This window comes from Mustela nivalis (genome assembly GCF_964662115.1).
Source record: "Mustela nivalis genome assembly, chromosome: 15".
In the NCBI taxonomy this organism is placed as follows: Eukaryota; Metazoa; Chordata; class Mammalia; order Carnivora; family Mustelidae; genus Mustela; species Mustela nivalis.
The window spans coordinates 65,185,861-65,199,899 of record NC_139034.1 but is presented as its reverse complement, the minus strand read 5'-3'; the positions used below and the strand labels follow the sequence as shown (position 1 = coordinate 65,199,899).

Sequence of the window (14,039 nt, the reverse complement as noted above, 5' to 3'; positions counted from 1 at the left end):
CTTATATATCTGTGATATTAGAGGTAATTGTCTCAGAATGGTAATTTAAGTTTAATATGTGGCTAAGTGAAGCTAAAGCAGCATAATGACGATCCTATGACCTCCAGTTAGTTCACATTGTACCTCAGCCGCAGTTAGCACCTGATGTTTCAACAGCCATCTTTAAATAGAACAATGAACACCCACCAGTGGCACAGAGAGAACTGAAAGCATACATTCCTTTAATCACAGGTCAGGACTTTGCAGATATGCAGAATAAAAAACAGCATATATAAAAGTTTCTAGCCTAATACTGGACACAAAGGATGCTCAATAAACGTTAAGAGAATCTCTGTTTGATTTTGTGTTTCTGCAGACGCGAACTTGTGTCTGAAGAACCTGGGTGTGTCTTATCTAATTCATATGAAGGTAAGACTAAAAGTCTTTATGACTTAACATGTGTATTTAGTAATATTTAAGCAACTTCTTTAATATAGTTGTTGGGCTAAAAGAATTTGGACATAGTGAAATCTTGGTTCAAAGTTTGGCTTTTTCAGGGCGCCTGGGTGGCTCAGGTGTTAAGCGTCTGCCTTCGGCTCAGGTCATGATCCCAGGGTTCTGGGATCCATCCCCACATTGGGCTCCCTGCTCGGCGGGGAGTCTGCTTCTCCTTCATCCACTCCCCCTTTTGTGTTCCCTCTCTCACTGACTCTGTCAGATAAATAAATAAAATCTTCAAAGTTTGACTTCTTTAATATATATACACATTTATATGTATATGTGTATATATATATATATATATATATATATATATATATATTTAATTAGTCAAGTTACTCAATTGTTCCTAGCTTGAATTTCCTTATCTTCAAACTGAGGATAATAATAGTAACAACTTTCTAAGGTGGCAGTGTGTAGTAATTGGGATACGTTGCGTTTGGAGGCCACAGGGAGTGTTGGGTCAACAGAAGAGGGCAAGTCCAAACCTGCAGTGATAGTTTCTATTTGTGTAAATCAGATTACCGGTGAGGCCCACTTTGCTCCTGTAGATCTATATGTGTTATTGGCTGGAATCCAAGTTCCATAAGCCATAGATATTCAAAGTCCTTTTCAAGGTTTTTGAGGATTCTAAAGAATCACATTTCATAGTGACCTGTGCATCTAGAGTGCTGTTCTCGTGCTTTTATCTTTTTAGACCAAATGTTTTTATTGACTGAAATCAGAAAATAAAGCTTTTCCTGAAATTCTACCCATTCCCAAAAATACCCACTCACACAAGAGACTTTAAAAGATTTTACCAAAGATGTTGAAGTCAAAGGAAAGGAATCAGTCCAAAGCAGTAAAACAAAGTCAAATTGTATATTATATAATCTTGTTTAAATTTTTTAAATTTTTATTCTTATTTTTAGTTACCAAACCACTTGACCTTTAACACGACATGGTTACCTAGTCTCCCAAGATCTCATTCACCCTACATCCTCCAATTCTGTATTCTCCTCTCCCCCACACATCTCTAAAAAGCTTCTCATTACTCAAGCAAAAGAGGTTTATTATTTATTCACTTCAGAAATTTCTGTTATCATGATTTCAGGGTCTCACATTTTTTACTCCATGAAACTTAAGACCTAGCCCCTAATAAAAGGCAGTTGCTTTCCAGAGAGGAATATTGTACAAATGTTACAATAATGTATTTCTCACTTGACTATACTCTAGAATAACTGCCAATGCCTCCTGTCCTGAGAGAGACCAAATGTCTCTCACTTGTTTTTTTATGCTACTACTGTAGGACATATGCTCCAGCTACCACTACTAATGAGCCACATGAAATACTGACTCCACGTTTTATACTGAGTGACTCTTCCAGACCAAATTTGATATCTGCTAGTCATAATTTTCTCCTCCAAATGACAATTAGGATCAAATGTAAAATATGTGTGTGGTGTGTATGTGTGCCTTGTGGGCTCCTGAACTATCCTCGTTTTGAATATTTCTAATGAGCGAGTCTTTCTAAAAGTGCTCTTCACCTCCTATAAATGTACCTTTTCTTTTAAGCATTTCTGGCCTCATCAGCAGCTGCCACATTCTTTTCCTTGGCATCATAGTCCATCTTCCTGGTAAAGCTTTTTATTCTTTAAAGATTGAACACTCCCACTGTTGCTGTCTCCCTCATAACTCCTGATTTCCCAGGAGCAGCTTCCATTTAAACATCCCCTTTAGCTGTGTGACACATTCCTTTGGCAAGTCCAAGGATCTTTTTTCCTTTTTTTTTTTTTTTCATCAGGCTATACAGAAGAAGACTCTTTAAAATCACTAATCACTAATAATGCATTCCTTATTTTAACCATGTCCTACTCTCCTACATTTAGCCCAATTCCTTAATTATTCATTGGGACTGTCAATCAATTGACTAACAATCTTTTAAATATCTGTTATAAATCTTCTATTTTCAGTTCCCTTCTCCCATCATAGTTTTCATGATTTTATTTGCAACTACTCTCTGAAAATTACCTTAAACTTTCTATTTTCCTATAGAATCCATATGGTTAAACTAACATTAGAATATATTAGGAGAGGCATCTATTGTTTTATCTGTTAAGTTAGAACAATTCCCATTTGAAAACAACACCAGATCTCAGTGGCTTATCACAACTAAATTTATTACTGTCTTATCTCTGTTTAATGTAGTTTGCTGAAATAAGAAGAATGGGACTTTCCTTGTAGTCATTTTAGAGGTTCATCTGACTCCTTTCATTCAAGTTGCTATGAACATGTGTTAAGAAGGCATATTTTTTCTTACCTGCTTTGGAACCAGAATAATGTATCACATCTTTGTGCATTTAATTTGTGAGAACTAGTTAAATGGGTCCTATATGATGCAGAAACTCTGGAAAATGCTGTTTGTTTATGTGTCTAGAAGCAGAAAAAAATGTTTGTTCAGCAATGATAGACTATGGTCTAGCATGCTAGTTAATGCTAGCATTAACTAATGCTAGCATGCTAGTTAATATCCCACCCTCGAAGCTGAGTACTAATAAGTAAAAACAAAAACGCAAAACAGCAGTGACAACGACTGGTATGTATATACATAGTCCTATAAATCCTCTGTCCTCCTCAGCAGTTTTGCCACATTTCTCCAGTTAGCTCACACTTCTTTGTTATGCTATTTTTCTTTCAATTATCTTATGACTTCTGGCCCCCTTTTTGCTTCTCTTGCTTTATCATAGAAAAAAGAGAAACCTCCAGGTAGAAATTTTATCTGTCTCTTGCCACCATATCTAAACACATTCCTGTATCAAAGTCTTTCTTTCTCACTTTTAGTTCTGTTTGTACAAAGTCTCGCATGGTCACACACTTTGGTAAACAGGCATTCCCCAGTAACATTCAGTTATGCCAGCGACCCCATCTGCAGGTGTCTGTACAACTCTCTCCTTCTCCCTTCTCTTTTCTCCCCTCCAGAGTGTCTTGAGAGGGTTATGTGTGTTGCTCCTGCTTCTTAATACCTCCAGTACTCTTCTGCTCACAACACTTGGAAGTTGGTCTTTCCAAGATTCTGTTGACTTTTGTCAAAAAATCCAACAGCAACTTTTAATTACATTTGTTATTTTACACTTTAACAATTTTCAATACATTTGAATATTCAATCCTATTTTAAACACTTTTCTAAACTCCTTTCATATTATGCTCCCTTTTTCCACTTTACTTTCAGATCCATGCTGAGGTCCCCTTTCTTTCTAGAACTTTCTGTATTGCAGCTCTTCAGATTCACCTTTAGTTTCTATTCAGCTTTCCCCTCAAAGGCAGCTCAAACTGACTATGTTCAACAATGAATTCGTGATTTTCTCTTTTTCCTCCAAACCTGTACTCCCTCCATACTCTCCCATCTCAGTATCTCAGTTACTCAAATCTGAAATCTGGGGATCATGAAGACTTGTCCTCCATCAGCCACAAATCAAACCAGTTATGAAGTCCTGTTCAGTGTAAAGTGATGTTTCTGGTTCCATAGAAGCCACCATCATTTTTTGCAGTGGCACTCCAAAAATATGAAATCCCTCTGATTTCCTTGAATCTATTATTTATTGCCATTTTTTATCCCCAAGAACATTCGGAATGGTCTCCTTTAGTCACTAATCAGATCTTATCGTTATCTTTTAAAACTTTTTGCTTTTAAATTAAGGAGCCTGGGTCGCTCAATGGGTTCACGCGTCTGCCTTTGGCTCCAGTCATGATCCCGGGGTCTTGGGATCAAGCCCCGCATCGGGTTCTCTGCTTGGCAGGGAGTCTGCTTCCCCCTCTCTCTCTGCGCCTGCCTCTCTGCCTACTTGGGATCTCTGTCAAGTAAATAAATAAATAAATCTTAAATTAAGGAGCATACCTATTTATCTTGGTCTGAAATACCTTTAATTGATTCTGTCTTCTTCCAATTTACGTTTGGCCATACTCCCTTCTCACCTCATTACTTCAGGCAAAATTGTTCTGTGGTGCCTCAAATGTGTTCAGCTCCTTCTAGCCACCAGAATTTTGGAACATTTAGTTCCACTTGGTCTAGCTTTCACCTAGAAAATTGACCTTATTTTCAGTTCTCAGTTAAATTTTCACTTTTCCAAGAAAAAATATAGCACCTTACTTTGTATTTCATTAACTGGTTCAAAAAGTTTCTCAGAACCAGCATCATATACTTGCATTTAGTCGCTCTTTAAAATCCCATATATGTCATGTGATTCAGAGCTGCTAATAGGTGGTTACCTACGTGAGATTATGCTATTGTGTCCCCTCTGTTAAAAGCAACCTATTCTTGAATAGTAAAATGAGTAATACTTAAAAAAAAAAAATTTCCATATGTATCTCCATTTCTGTTGTTACTCTACTCTATTCTTTTGTCTAATGTCATTATATTTTTCTCACTACTCCAGATTAAGCAAGAAAGTATTTCTTATTGAATATTTTACATTTGTTAATTAGCAGGTAACATCAGTGTTGGAAATGTATTACATTATAACACTTTAAACTACAATTACTTTATAAAATGTATTTTTTTTCCTCTTAAGTTAGTTTCTGTGAAATGGAGTTTGAAGAATATGAAATAACACTAAATTTGCTATTCTGATTTATTCTCATATAAAAGGAAATCTCTTGAGAGAACAATGGGAAAGTTCAGTAGCATTTGCTACAGATTACGTGATAGCAGTTATTTCTTTACTTTAAGCCCTTTTAGTGCATTTGGCCATCAATAGCAGATAAAATCTACTGAGTACTCAGTCCTTGCCACATGTGACTTCATTTCACCATTAAAAAAAAACCTTACGGATAGGTATCTTTATTACCATCTAATGAAGAAACTAGGGACTAAAAAGAATATGTACCTTGCTTAAAGTCTCACAGCTACTAAGTTGGGCTAGATGTGAAGCTAGACTATGTGGAGGTAGGACCCTGACTTCTAATCAATAAGCTATGTGACATTTTGTTTTACTGTATAGAATACTTAGATGGTATAATCTGGATAACCTTTAAAGGGCTGATTTTACCTGACTTTCTTTATGCATTTAGCTTAATTTAATTTCATTTTTTAAAAAGATTTTATTTATTTATTAGTCAGAGAGAGAGAGCAAGAGAGAGCACAAGCAGGGGGAGCAGCAGGCAGAGGGAGAAGCAAGCTCCCCACGGAGCAAAGAGCCTGATGAGGGGCTTAATCCCAGAACCCCGGTATCATAACCTGAGCTGAAGGCAGACAACTCAGGGCAGACGGCTGAGCAGCCGACTGAGCCACCCAAGTATCCCTAGCTTCATTTTAGTTATAAAATTAAGGGGATATGCAAGCCCTAGAGATCTAAAGTAACAATATCTAGAAAAAGGTTTTTTATTTGGAATTTTATAAAAGTAATTTTAGGATTCATTGATATACCATAAACTTATTCTCAAAAAAGGAAGTTTACAAATTTATTATATGTTGTAGGAGAGCACTCTCAGGTTTATAAAGTTGCTTGTGATATCAGTATCTAGGGTGCTTTCATTAAGAATCCCCTCCAGATCTTGGCTATGATTCATGTTTATCTATCCTGCCTACACAAACAGTTTTTGTTATTTTGTTTTCTGGCCTGTATTATTCATCTCATATAGTTATTAATAACTGTCCATCTCTCTAACCTAAAAACGCTATAGAGGTTCCGGGTGTTATATACTGTCTAGGAGTTTAAGGTTTCTGTGAGAGAGAGGGCGTGTATAATATCCCTCTGTTGGAAAAAAAACAATTTCAAGATTTAAAAAAAATAAATAAATATATTCCATTATTTATAGCATGTCATTTATTTTTACTCATGTGGAAAATTGTTGAAGTTATAGCCTCCAATTTTTTCTTCCCTGAATTATACCTCCTTGGATAGGTCCTCCGTCAATACATGCTAGTTTTGTTTGGTTGGTTGGTTTTGTTTTTAACAAAAAACATTTATTTTTCACAGTTCTGATGGCTGGGAAGTCTAAGATCAGGGCAGCACCAGTAGATTTGATGTCCGATAAAGACTCACTTTCTGGTTCTTAGACAACCACCTTGCTGTGCTCTCTCATGGCAAAGGAGGAAAGGGAACACTCCATGATTTCTTTCAAAAGGGCACTAATCCCATTCATTGGGTTTCCACTTTTATGACTTAGCCATCTCCCAAATACCTCACTTCCAAATATTATCACATTGATAATTAGGTTTAAACACATGAATTTTGGAAAGGGACATAAACATTCAGTCTCTAGCATTATTATTATTATTTTTTTTTTATAGTCCTTGGGTAAAGCCTTCACTCATCCTAGTCTTGATAATGTGACTTGCTTTGGCCAAGGGACCAGGTTAGCTTATGTGACACATAGACTTCATAATTATGCATCAGGACTTAATTTGTCTTATTGCTCTTATACTTTAAATTGGCCATGAGCAAACCCATGCCAGCCTGCAGGATGGCACATGACCCAGTTTCTCCTGTGTCGGTACTAATCACTAATCAAATGGAGAAGCAGAGCCGTTGTGTGAATGGCTACTGATGACGGGTACAAAGTTGAACCCGTTTCTGTTGGAAAGGCCAACAGAAACACTGCTCCTCTAAGCATAGCCTGCTTGTTGATATACAGAATTTTGAGCTAAATAAGTGGTAGTGTTTTTGTTTAGTTTGGTGGTGTTTGTTTTGGTGTTTGGTTACACAGTAAAAGGTAACTGATCCAAGTATTCTTTCAGCTACAGAGTTTACTGTTTAATCACTATTGGCCCTATAGCTGTTCTTATGCCAAGTTAGTGATAATCATTTTATAGCCATCAGAGCTGGAGGAGGAGTAGTGCTTAGACAAACAGGAATGAGGAAAAACACATTAAAATTGAGTGCTCAGTCAGTGCCAAGCATTATATTATGTGCCTATATCCATATTATAAAATGTGTGTGTTTCTTTGAGATTGCTCAAATATCAGCAGGAGTCCAGGAATCAATTCTCTTGGTATGTGAAAAGAATGTGTCTTTTTTTGTGAGTTCTTCAATTAAGGGACTTACTTCTCAGTGCTGGTAATAATCGGCCCATATAATATATACATGTCTAGATACATAAGCAGAGACAGAAAAGTTAGAAAGAGGTAAATTCCATCAGAGACTCACCATCCTAATTTTTAGGAAAATGGTGAAGTTACTATTCCATACTGCTGAAATACCCCTGGATTTGTAAGTATTGTACAAAAGGGTATGTGACATTTAAGTATTTCTTTAGGTTTTAACACAATGACTATGTTGTAATTGAATGCACCCTAATGATAATTTCCAAGGTAATTATTCTCTTTTGAAGAGTTCTGTGACTTGAATTAATTAAAACCTGATTATTTCAGAGATCACCATGATGCATAGAAATATTTCTCTCCCACATCATACACCTTAGAAAATAAAGTCTTACAATGGGCTAAAATTTCACAAATATACTTGCATTCAAAATGTTCCCTTAAAGTCATGCGTACCATAGGAAGCTTCTCTTTCATTTATCACCCTGTTGTGGGTGGTTTTTCAACTGTATGCCAGACACTTCTCTAAGCAGAAGGAGTAGCAGCTAAAATAGAAAAGTTGTTAGTTGTATTCTTAAATAGACAGAATAATGAATCTTTGTAAACCATATTAACCTTAGGAAACTGAAAACAAACATGTCATACTTTCTGATATTTTAATAACATTTCTTTTTTATTCTTTAAGCAAGAGAAGTGATAGTTTCCCATTACAAAACAACTGATATATATTTTGTTGTATACCCGTATTGTCTAACTTCAGAGGAGTAAATCCTGCAATATTAAATTATTTAATTTGATGAATTAGATGTGAGGTTATAAATGGAAAGGTTGGGATTAGTTGATAATTAATGTAAAAAATTGGACTGTCCACACTTTTTAATAGAGAATGAGAGTAACTTCCAAATTGATGAAATGAGATTTGTTAATGTACCAGAAAGTATGAGTTTTTAGTCTATTAGCATAAATCATAGATTATCCTTTTAAAATGTATTCAAAATATAACAATGCTAAAAATTACCTTTTAGCAAGTAGATGAGATACTTGAAATTGCTTAGCATCTACACATATGAAAATAAAATATTACTGAATATTTGAAGTTAATTTTGGAGGCAGATATACTTTTATATTGCTTGCACTGTATAACCTGATTAATTTCTTCCTTCTTAAGATATTTAGATTTTTTTCCAAATTTGATTTTTCCCCAAGAAGCATATTATATAAACAAAATTATCTCAGTTTCTTTATATCAGCTGTTCTGTAGAAAGTTGGACAAAATTTCAGTCGGGTGCACTCTTACCATTATTTTTGTAATGAAACTTATTTTTCATGTGTTGAGGTTAAATTAAAAGATGAGACTACATTCTAAAATATTCTCTTCTTCTGATACAAGATAATTAAAAGATGAAATGGGGGGGGAGTGTCAGCATTATTACTTAGCAGTTATCAAAAATGTATAGCCTATATATGAGTTTTAAAAGTTTCTACTTAACAAACCTATATAACTGTTTATTTCATGATATATAAATATCAAGTTTAAATAGCTATTTTATAGGAATCTAGGTAGAATAGTATGTATTAATGTTGTAAAATAAAAGGTGATGATTTTTTTTTCTATCATATGGCAACCAAAAGAACATAGAATTAGAAATCATGACAGTGGCATGATTATAGGCTTGGAAGACATGTTTAAATCTGATTTTTTTATTCTTAAGAGTCTAAAAATGATGTGGCAATTTACCCACTTGTTGATAAGAGCAAGTGAGGTGATTGAGAGGAATGACAAGTATTATTTTGACCAAATAGGTAATACTTGGCCTGCAGTTAAAGTTTAAATGGTAAATATATGTATAATAGAGTCTTAACTTTTCAAAGAATGCGTGCTTTGATAGCATAGATAATGAAGAGAAATGGCTACTGACTTCTGTTAATATTGCACTCAGCATGGGTTATTATGGCATTGTCATCCAGAATCAACTGTGAACATGGAACAGCCAAAAGATTTTCTCACACATGAGAAGATAGCGGCCTGGAAGAAGGTCAGAACTATAGAAATAGGAAGAATGGCTTAAATCTTTCAGACTTAGGGGTAAGTTAAACACGTGATCTCATAAGTGAATAGAAGAGGGTGAGCTGAATAGAAAAGAGGGCTAAAAGGGTAGCTGAATTAAAAAAACAAAACAAGGGGCGCTTGGGTGGCTCAGTGGGTTAAACCTCTGTCTTCTGCTTAGGTCATGTTCTCAGACTCCTGGGATCAAGCCCCACATCGGGCTCTCTGCTAAGCAGAAAGCTTGCTTCCGCCTCTCTCTCTCTCTCTCTCTCTCTGTCTCTCTTCCTACTTGTGATCTTTCTCTCTGTCAAATAAATAAATAATATCTTTAAAACAAACAAAATCAGAGATATAAAGCATCCACTAAGTGGTGCCGGTTGTTAATGGAGATAGAGAAATTCAGAAAGATCATTCCTGAAATGGGAAAGATAATAAATGTATATCTAAGGAGAGAAATTATTAGGTAACAAGGAAAAAGAATAGAAGGGTAGAAGGGTGCTCTGCTGGAGATGCAAATTATGGGAGTTATCCAGTAACTAATACCACCAGAGGTGCCTGTTAAAGCAGAATAGAGAGACGTCAGACACTGACAAAGGAAGAAAGGAAACTAAATAAAGAAAAATGCAAACAGTATCACAGAAGTCAAGAAAGGTGATTTGAGAAAGATAATAGGAATAGCAAATTTTAAAGATGAAATTAAATAAGGCAGTATCTAGTGGGAGAAAATCATAGGCAAAATTATAGAACAGTTGAAATGTGGTTATTGGGAAGGAAATCAAATTCTAGAGAGGGAGGGAATAGTGAATGAGAAATTGGAGTTGACAGTTTAAAAAATCTTAAGAAACTTAGATATAAAATATAAGAGAAATAACATAATATTTTGATAAATAAATGAAAGTTATTCTAATCCTTCATCTTATTTTCCAATATAAAAATATAACTGGCAAATCTTTTCTTATAAAATGGGGGGGGGAACCTGGGTGGATCAGTTGTTAAGCATCTGCCTTTGGCTCAGGTCATGATCCCAGGGTCCTGGGTTAGAGCCCCACATCGGGCTCCCTACTTGGCGGGAAGCCTGCTTCTCCATTTCCAACTCCCCTGCTTGCGTTCTCTCTCAAGTTGTGTCTCTCTGCCAAATAAATAAATAAAAGAGGAAAAATTTTATAAAGTATGAGGAATTTGAAGAGGAAACAATGGAGAATACTGTAGAAAAGGAAGAGAGGGAAGAGGAGAAGAAAAAGAATCAGGGAGATGTCAAGTAAGGGAAGAGATACTAAGTAAACGTTCACCTCTTAATGTGTACAGTCAAATCAAAGTAAAGACAAATATGCGTGGTCTTAACAGGAAAAAAATCAGAGAGATGAAGAATAAGGCTATATAGCAATCACTTGAAAGAAGAGTTGTGACATCTTGGCTTTGGCTAGAGGAGAAATATCACTATTAATTCTAAAGCGCAGTGAGTTAGAGCTAATGGATTCTCAGACGTGTATAAAAAGACATGTATAAAAAGCATTAAAATACTGAATTTGTCTAGAGTTGAGGTTCATATGATGGCAGAGACAGAAGTCTGTTGTCCTCAAATGGGCGTCAAGGCATCAAGGAGTAAATAGGAGAGATTGCATGTAAGAATTTCATGTATAGAAAAAGTGAGAAAAGTGAGAATTATTAGAATAGAGAATTTGGAGAAAATAATATTCATGACAAAAACTGTGCAGGAAGCTTTGAGCTATAAGGGAAAGTCTTATCTGGGGGTGATCCAGGGAAGAAGGGAAGGGGAGGGAAGAAGAAAAAAGTTACATAGCAGAAATTCACACAGAAATTCATGTGGGGATAGATAAAAGAAGCAAAAATGAAAGAAATATTTCCTAGTAAGTAAGTATAAACAATCATGTTCATATGCCTTTGTAGGTGATAATATACAAGTGTATACAAAAAAATGTTCACTGGGGTTAGAGTTATTAAATAATACAGACTTTTAAAGACACTATACTGTTATTATCTATTATAGCTTTTGTCCTTCTATATCAAGATTTTTTGCAGGGATAATTTGCTTCATTTGGAAGTTTGGAAAACAAGTGCCACTAAATATGCAAAATTTTAACTCAGTAACTGGTGTCTTTTTAGCACATGTATCTGATACTATAAGATACCAGCATTATTTGGAAATACAGCTAGATCAAAGTTTATTCAAAACTCTTCATGTTACTCCTTATCAACATATTTTTCTACTATGAGAATAGTTATTTTTAACTCAAAACTGCACACATTTTCATCAACTAGCTTTATTAAATTAGTTACTACAAGTTACCGAACGACGGTAACATACATAGTTTTAATAATGTGACAGATATTGTTGCTTGCTTGCCTAATAATGAATCTTATTTTTCTTTTTCAAAAGAATTCCTCAGCTTTTTAGAGTTTTTGTATAGGATATGAAATGTAATGAATATACAAAATATATTTCTTTGGATGATAGCTTCATAAAAACCTGTTGCTTCAAGGCGTGCCTGGGTGGCTCAGTCGGTTAAGCGTCTGCCTTTGGCTTGGGTCACGATCTCAGGTTTCTGGGATCAAGCCCCACATTCGGCTCCCTGCTTAGGAGAAGCCTGCTTCTTCCTCTCCCGCTGCCCAGCTTGTGCTTTCTCTATGCCAAATAAATAAAATAGAATCTTAAAACAAAACAAAACAAAAATATTGCTTCATATTTATCCTGAAAAAAGCTATAAGGAGTGTATATCATTACATTGATAGAATTTACATTGTATACAATGCTGATTCTATCAATGTAATGTATCATAATATCAATGCATATAATATTAATGTATAACTATAAGGATATCAAAGTGGTAGCTCTCTCACGTTTCAGCTAATATGCATATTTTCCTTCTGCGTTTCTTCTTCTTGCCTTGAACACACACTTGATACAGAAGAGAGAATACTAACCTATGACAATGGGTAAGCAAGCCAAGAAAAACAGAGAAAGAGTAGAGGGGACTTAGAGTGTAAGCACTTGTCCCAGCCATAGTTACTCATCCCTAAACTATAAATTATCTAAGAAAAATAAAACTTCCATTTGTTAAGGAACTCTTACACACAGCCAAATACGGTCATAATTGATACTTAGTATTCCCATTCAGAATCAATCATATTTGTGAAGACTTCTGAATCCAAATATCGAGACACAATATTAAAAATAACATTAGCCTACCAATCAAACATTTTAACAGCTTTAAAAGAAAGCACTAGAACTAAAAGACAATCTGTCTAGTATTCTCAAAAGAAAAGTTATACTCTCTGACGTTTGAAAAGGTTTCTCTGCCTAAACTACTGGAAAGCACTGTATTTTGTGGCAGGGTCATTGGAAAAGATAAATAGGAAGATGAATTAAAAAAAAAAGCAGCAATTTCATGTATTGGCTATTAAAACTGTATTGGATGGAAAAGATACTAAATTTCTCTTTTTGACCACCTCAGTGCAGAATAAGCTCTAAAAACATTTGCATAAGCAGGAGCTCTTAGATCCTTCTTGCAGGACATTCTTTGACTCCAGAACCACTGATACTTACTACACATTAGAGTTACAGTGTCAGGAAATACACCCATCTACTGAGGAGTTTCCTGGTGCATCTACTATAACATAAATTGGATGACCATTTTCTTACCACTGACTATTTTATGAATACTGAATCAGATACATACAAAGAAGTGTAATATACCTGGAGAAAATTTTGTTGGGTTATTTCTGGAACTCTCTTGGTTTGCTTAGAGTTTAAGGTGAAATCCATGACTTTGACAATTATATAAATTCTATCATGCTCAGCTGATGCAGAACATGGTTTAAAGCCATTTTCCAAAGGCTTTAGGTACTTTAAAGTGAACAGAGCCTTTACTTCACAGCATGACTTCCTTATTCAGGAATAAAATAGAACTTGCAGAGCAGCAATAAAAATGATACCAAATAAAAGCCTGTGCTTTGTTGAGTGGGGTAAGAGCCCAGAGCAATATTTTAATTCAAGCAGAAAAGCAAAAGTTTCACATTATTGGTCCGACACACCACTTCATGCTCAAAGAGACACATCTCTCCTGTGATGAATATATGCATAGCAAAGAAGCATCTCTTTTATGTCCCAGCCTCGAAGGAGGACTTTTTTTTAAGATAGTGAGACTTTGAACATATATAGGTTCTCTAATGAAAGAGAGAAAGGGAGGCAGGATTTGGATAAGATAAATTCTACAAATACCAAAATGATACTGCTTTTAGTTACCAGTAAATAAACCCACGGGGGCTCGGATATCAGTGTGTCTTCATAGATTTAACCTCAATGGTTCTATTTCTGTCATATTACTTGGCAGGAGATTGGGGAGCAGGGATTGTTTACTTACAAAATATTTATTTCCTGAGCATTGACAAAAAATTTTCTACTAAACTGGCATAATTTCATACTGGTGCCTAAGAAAAGTTTTACTTACAGCCAAGCCAGACCCCAGCTCTAAATAA

General features: G+C 35.2%; 1 protein-coding gene across 9 annotated transcripts in view; it reads left to right on the top strand.

Moving 5' to 3' along the window:
- Positions 1–14,039, top strand: part of LOC309849073 (uncharacterized protein) — a 414,440-nt gene that overhangs the window by 119,951 nt on the left and 280,450 nt on the right. For 6 of the 9 annotated variants that reach the window (XR_014303468.1, XR_014303469.1, XM_082701296.1 and 3 more), the window contains one exon: positions 356–408. The exons of the other annotated variants lie outside the window; for them this stretch is intronic. Coding sequence is in view for 3 of the 6 variants with exons in the window: in XM_082701299.1 (XP_082557425.1) it covers positions 356–408 (53 nt within the window). In the remaining 3 variants the exon portion in view is untranslated. The remainder of the gene's footprint in view (positions 1–355; positions 409–14,039) is intronic. 9 annotated transcript variants of the gene reach the window in all.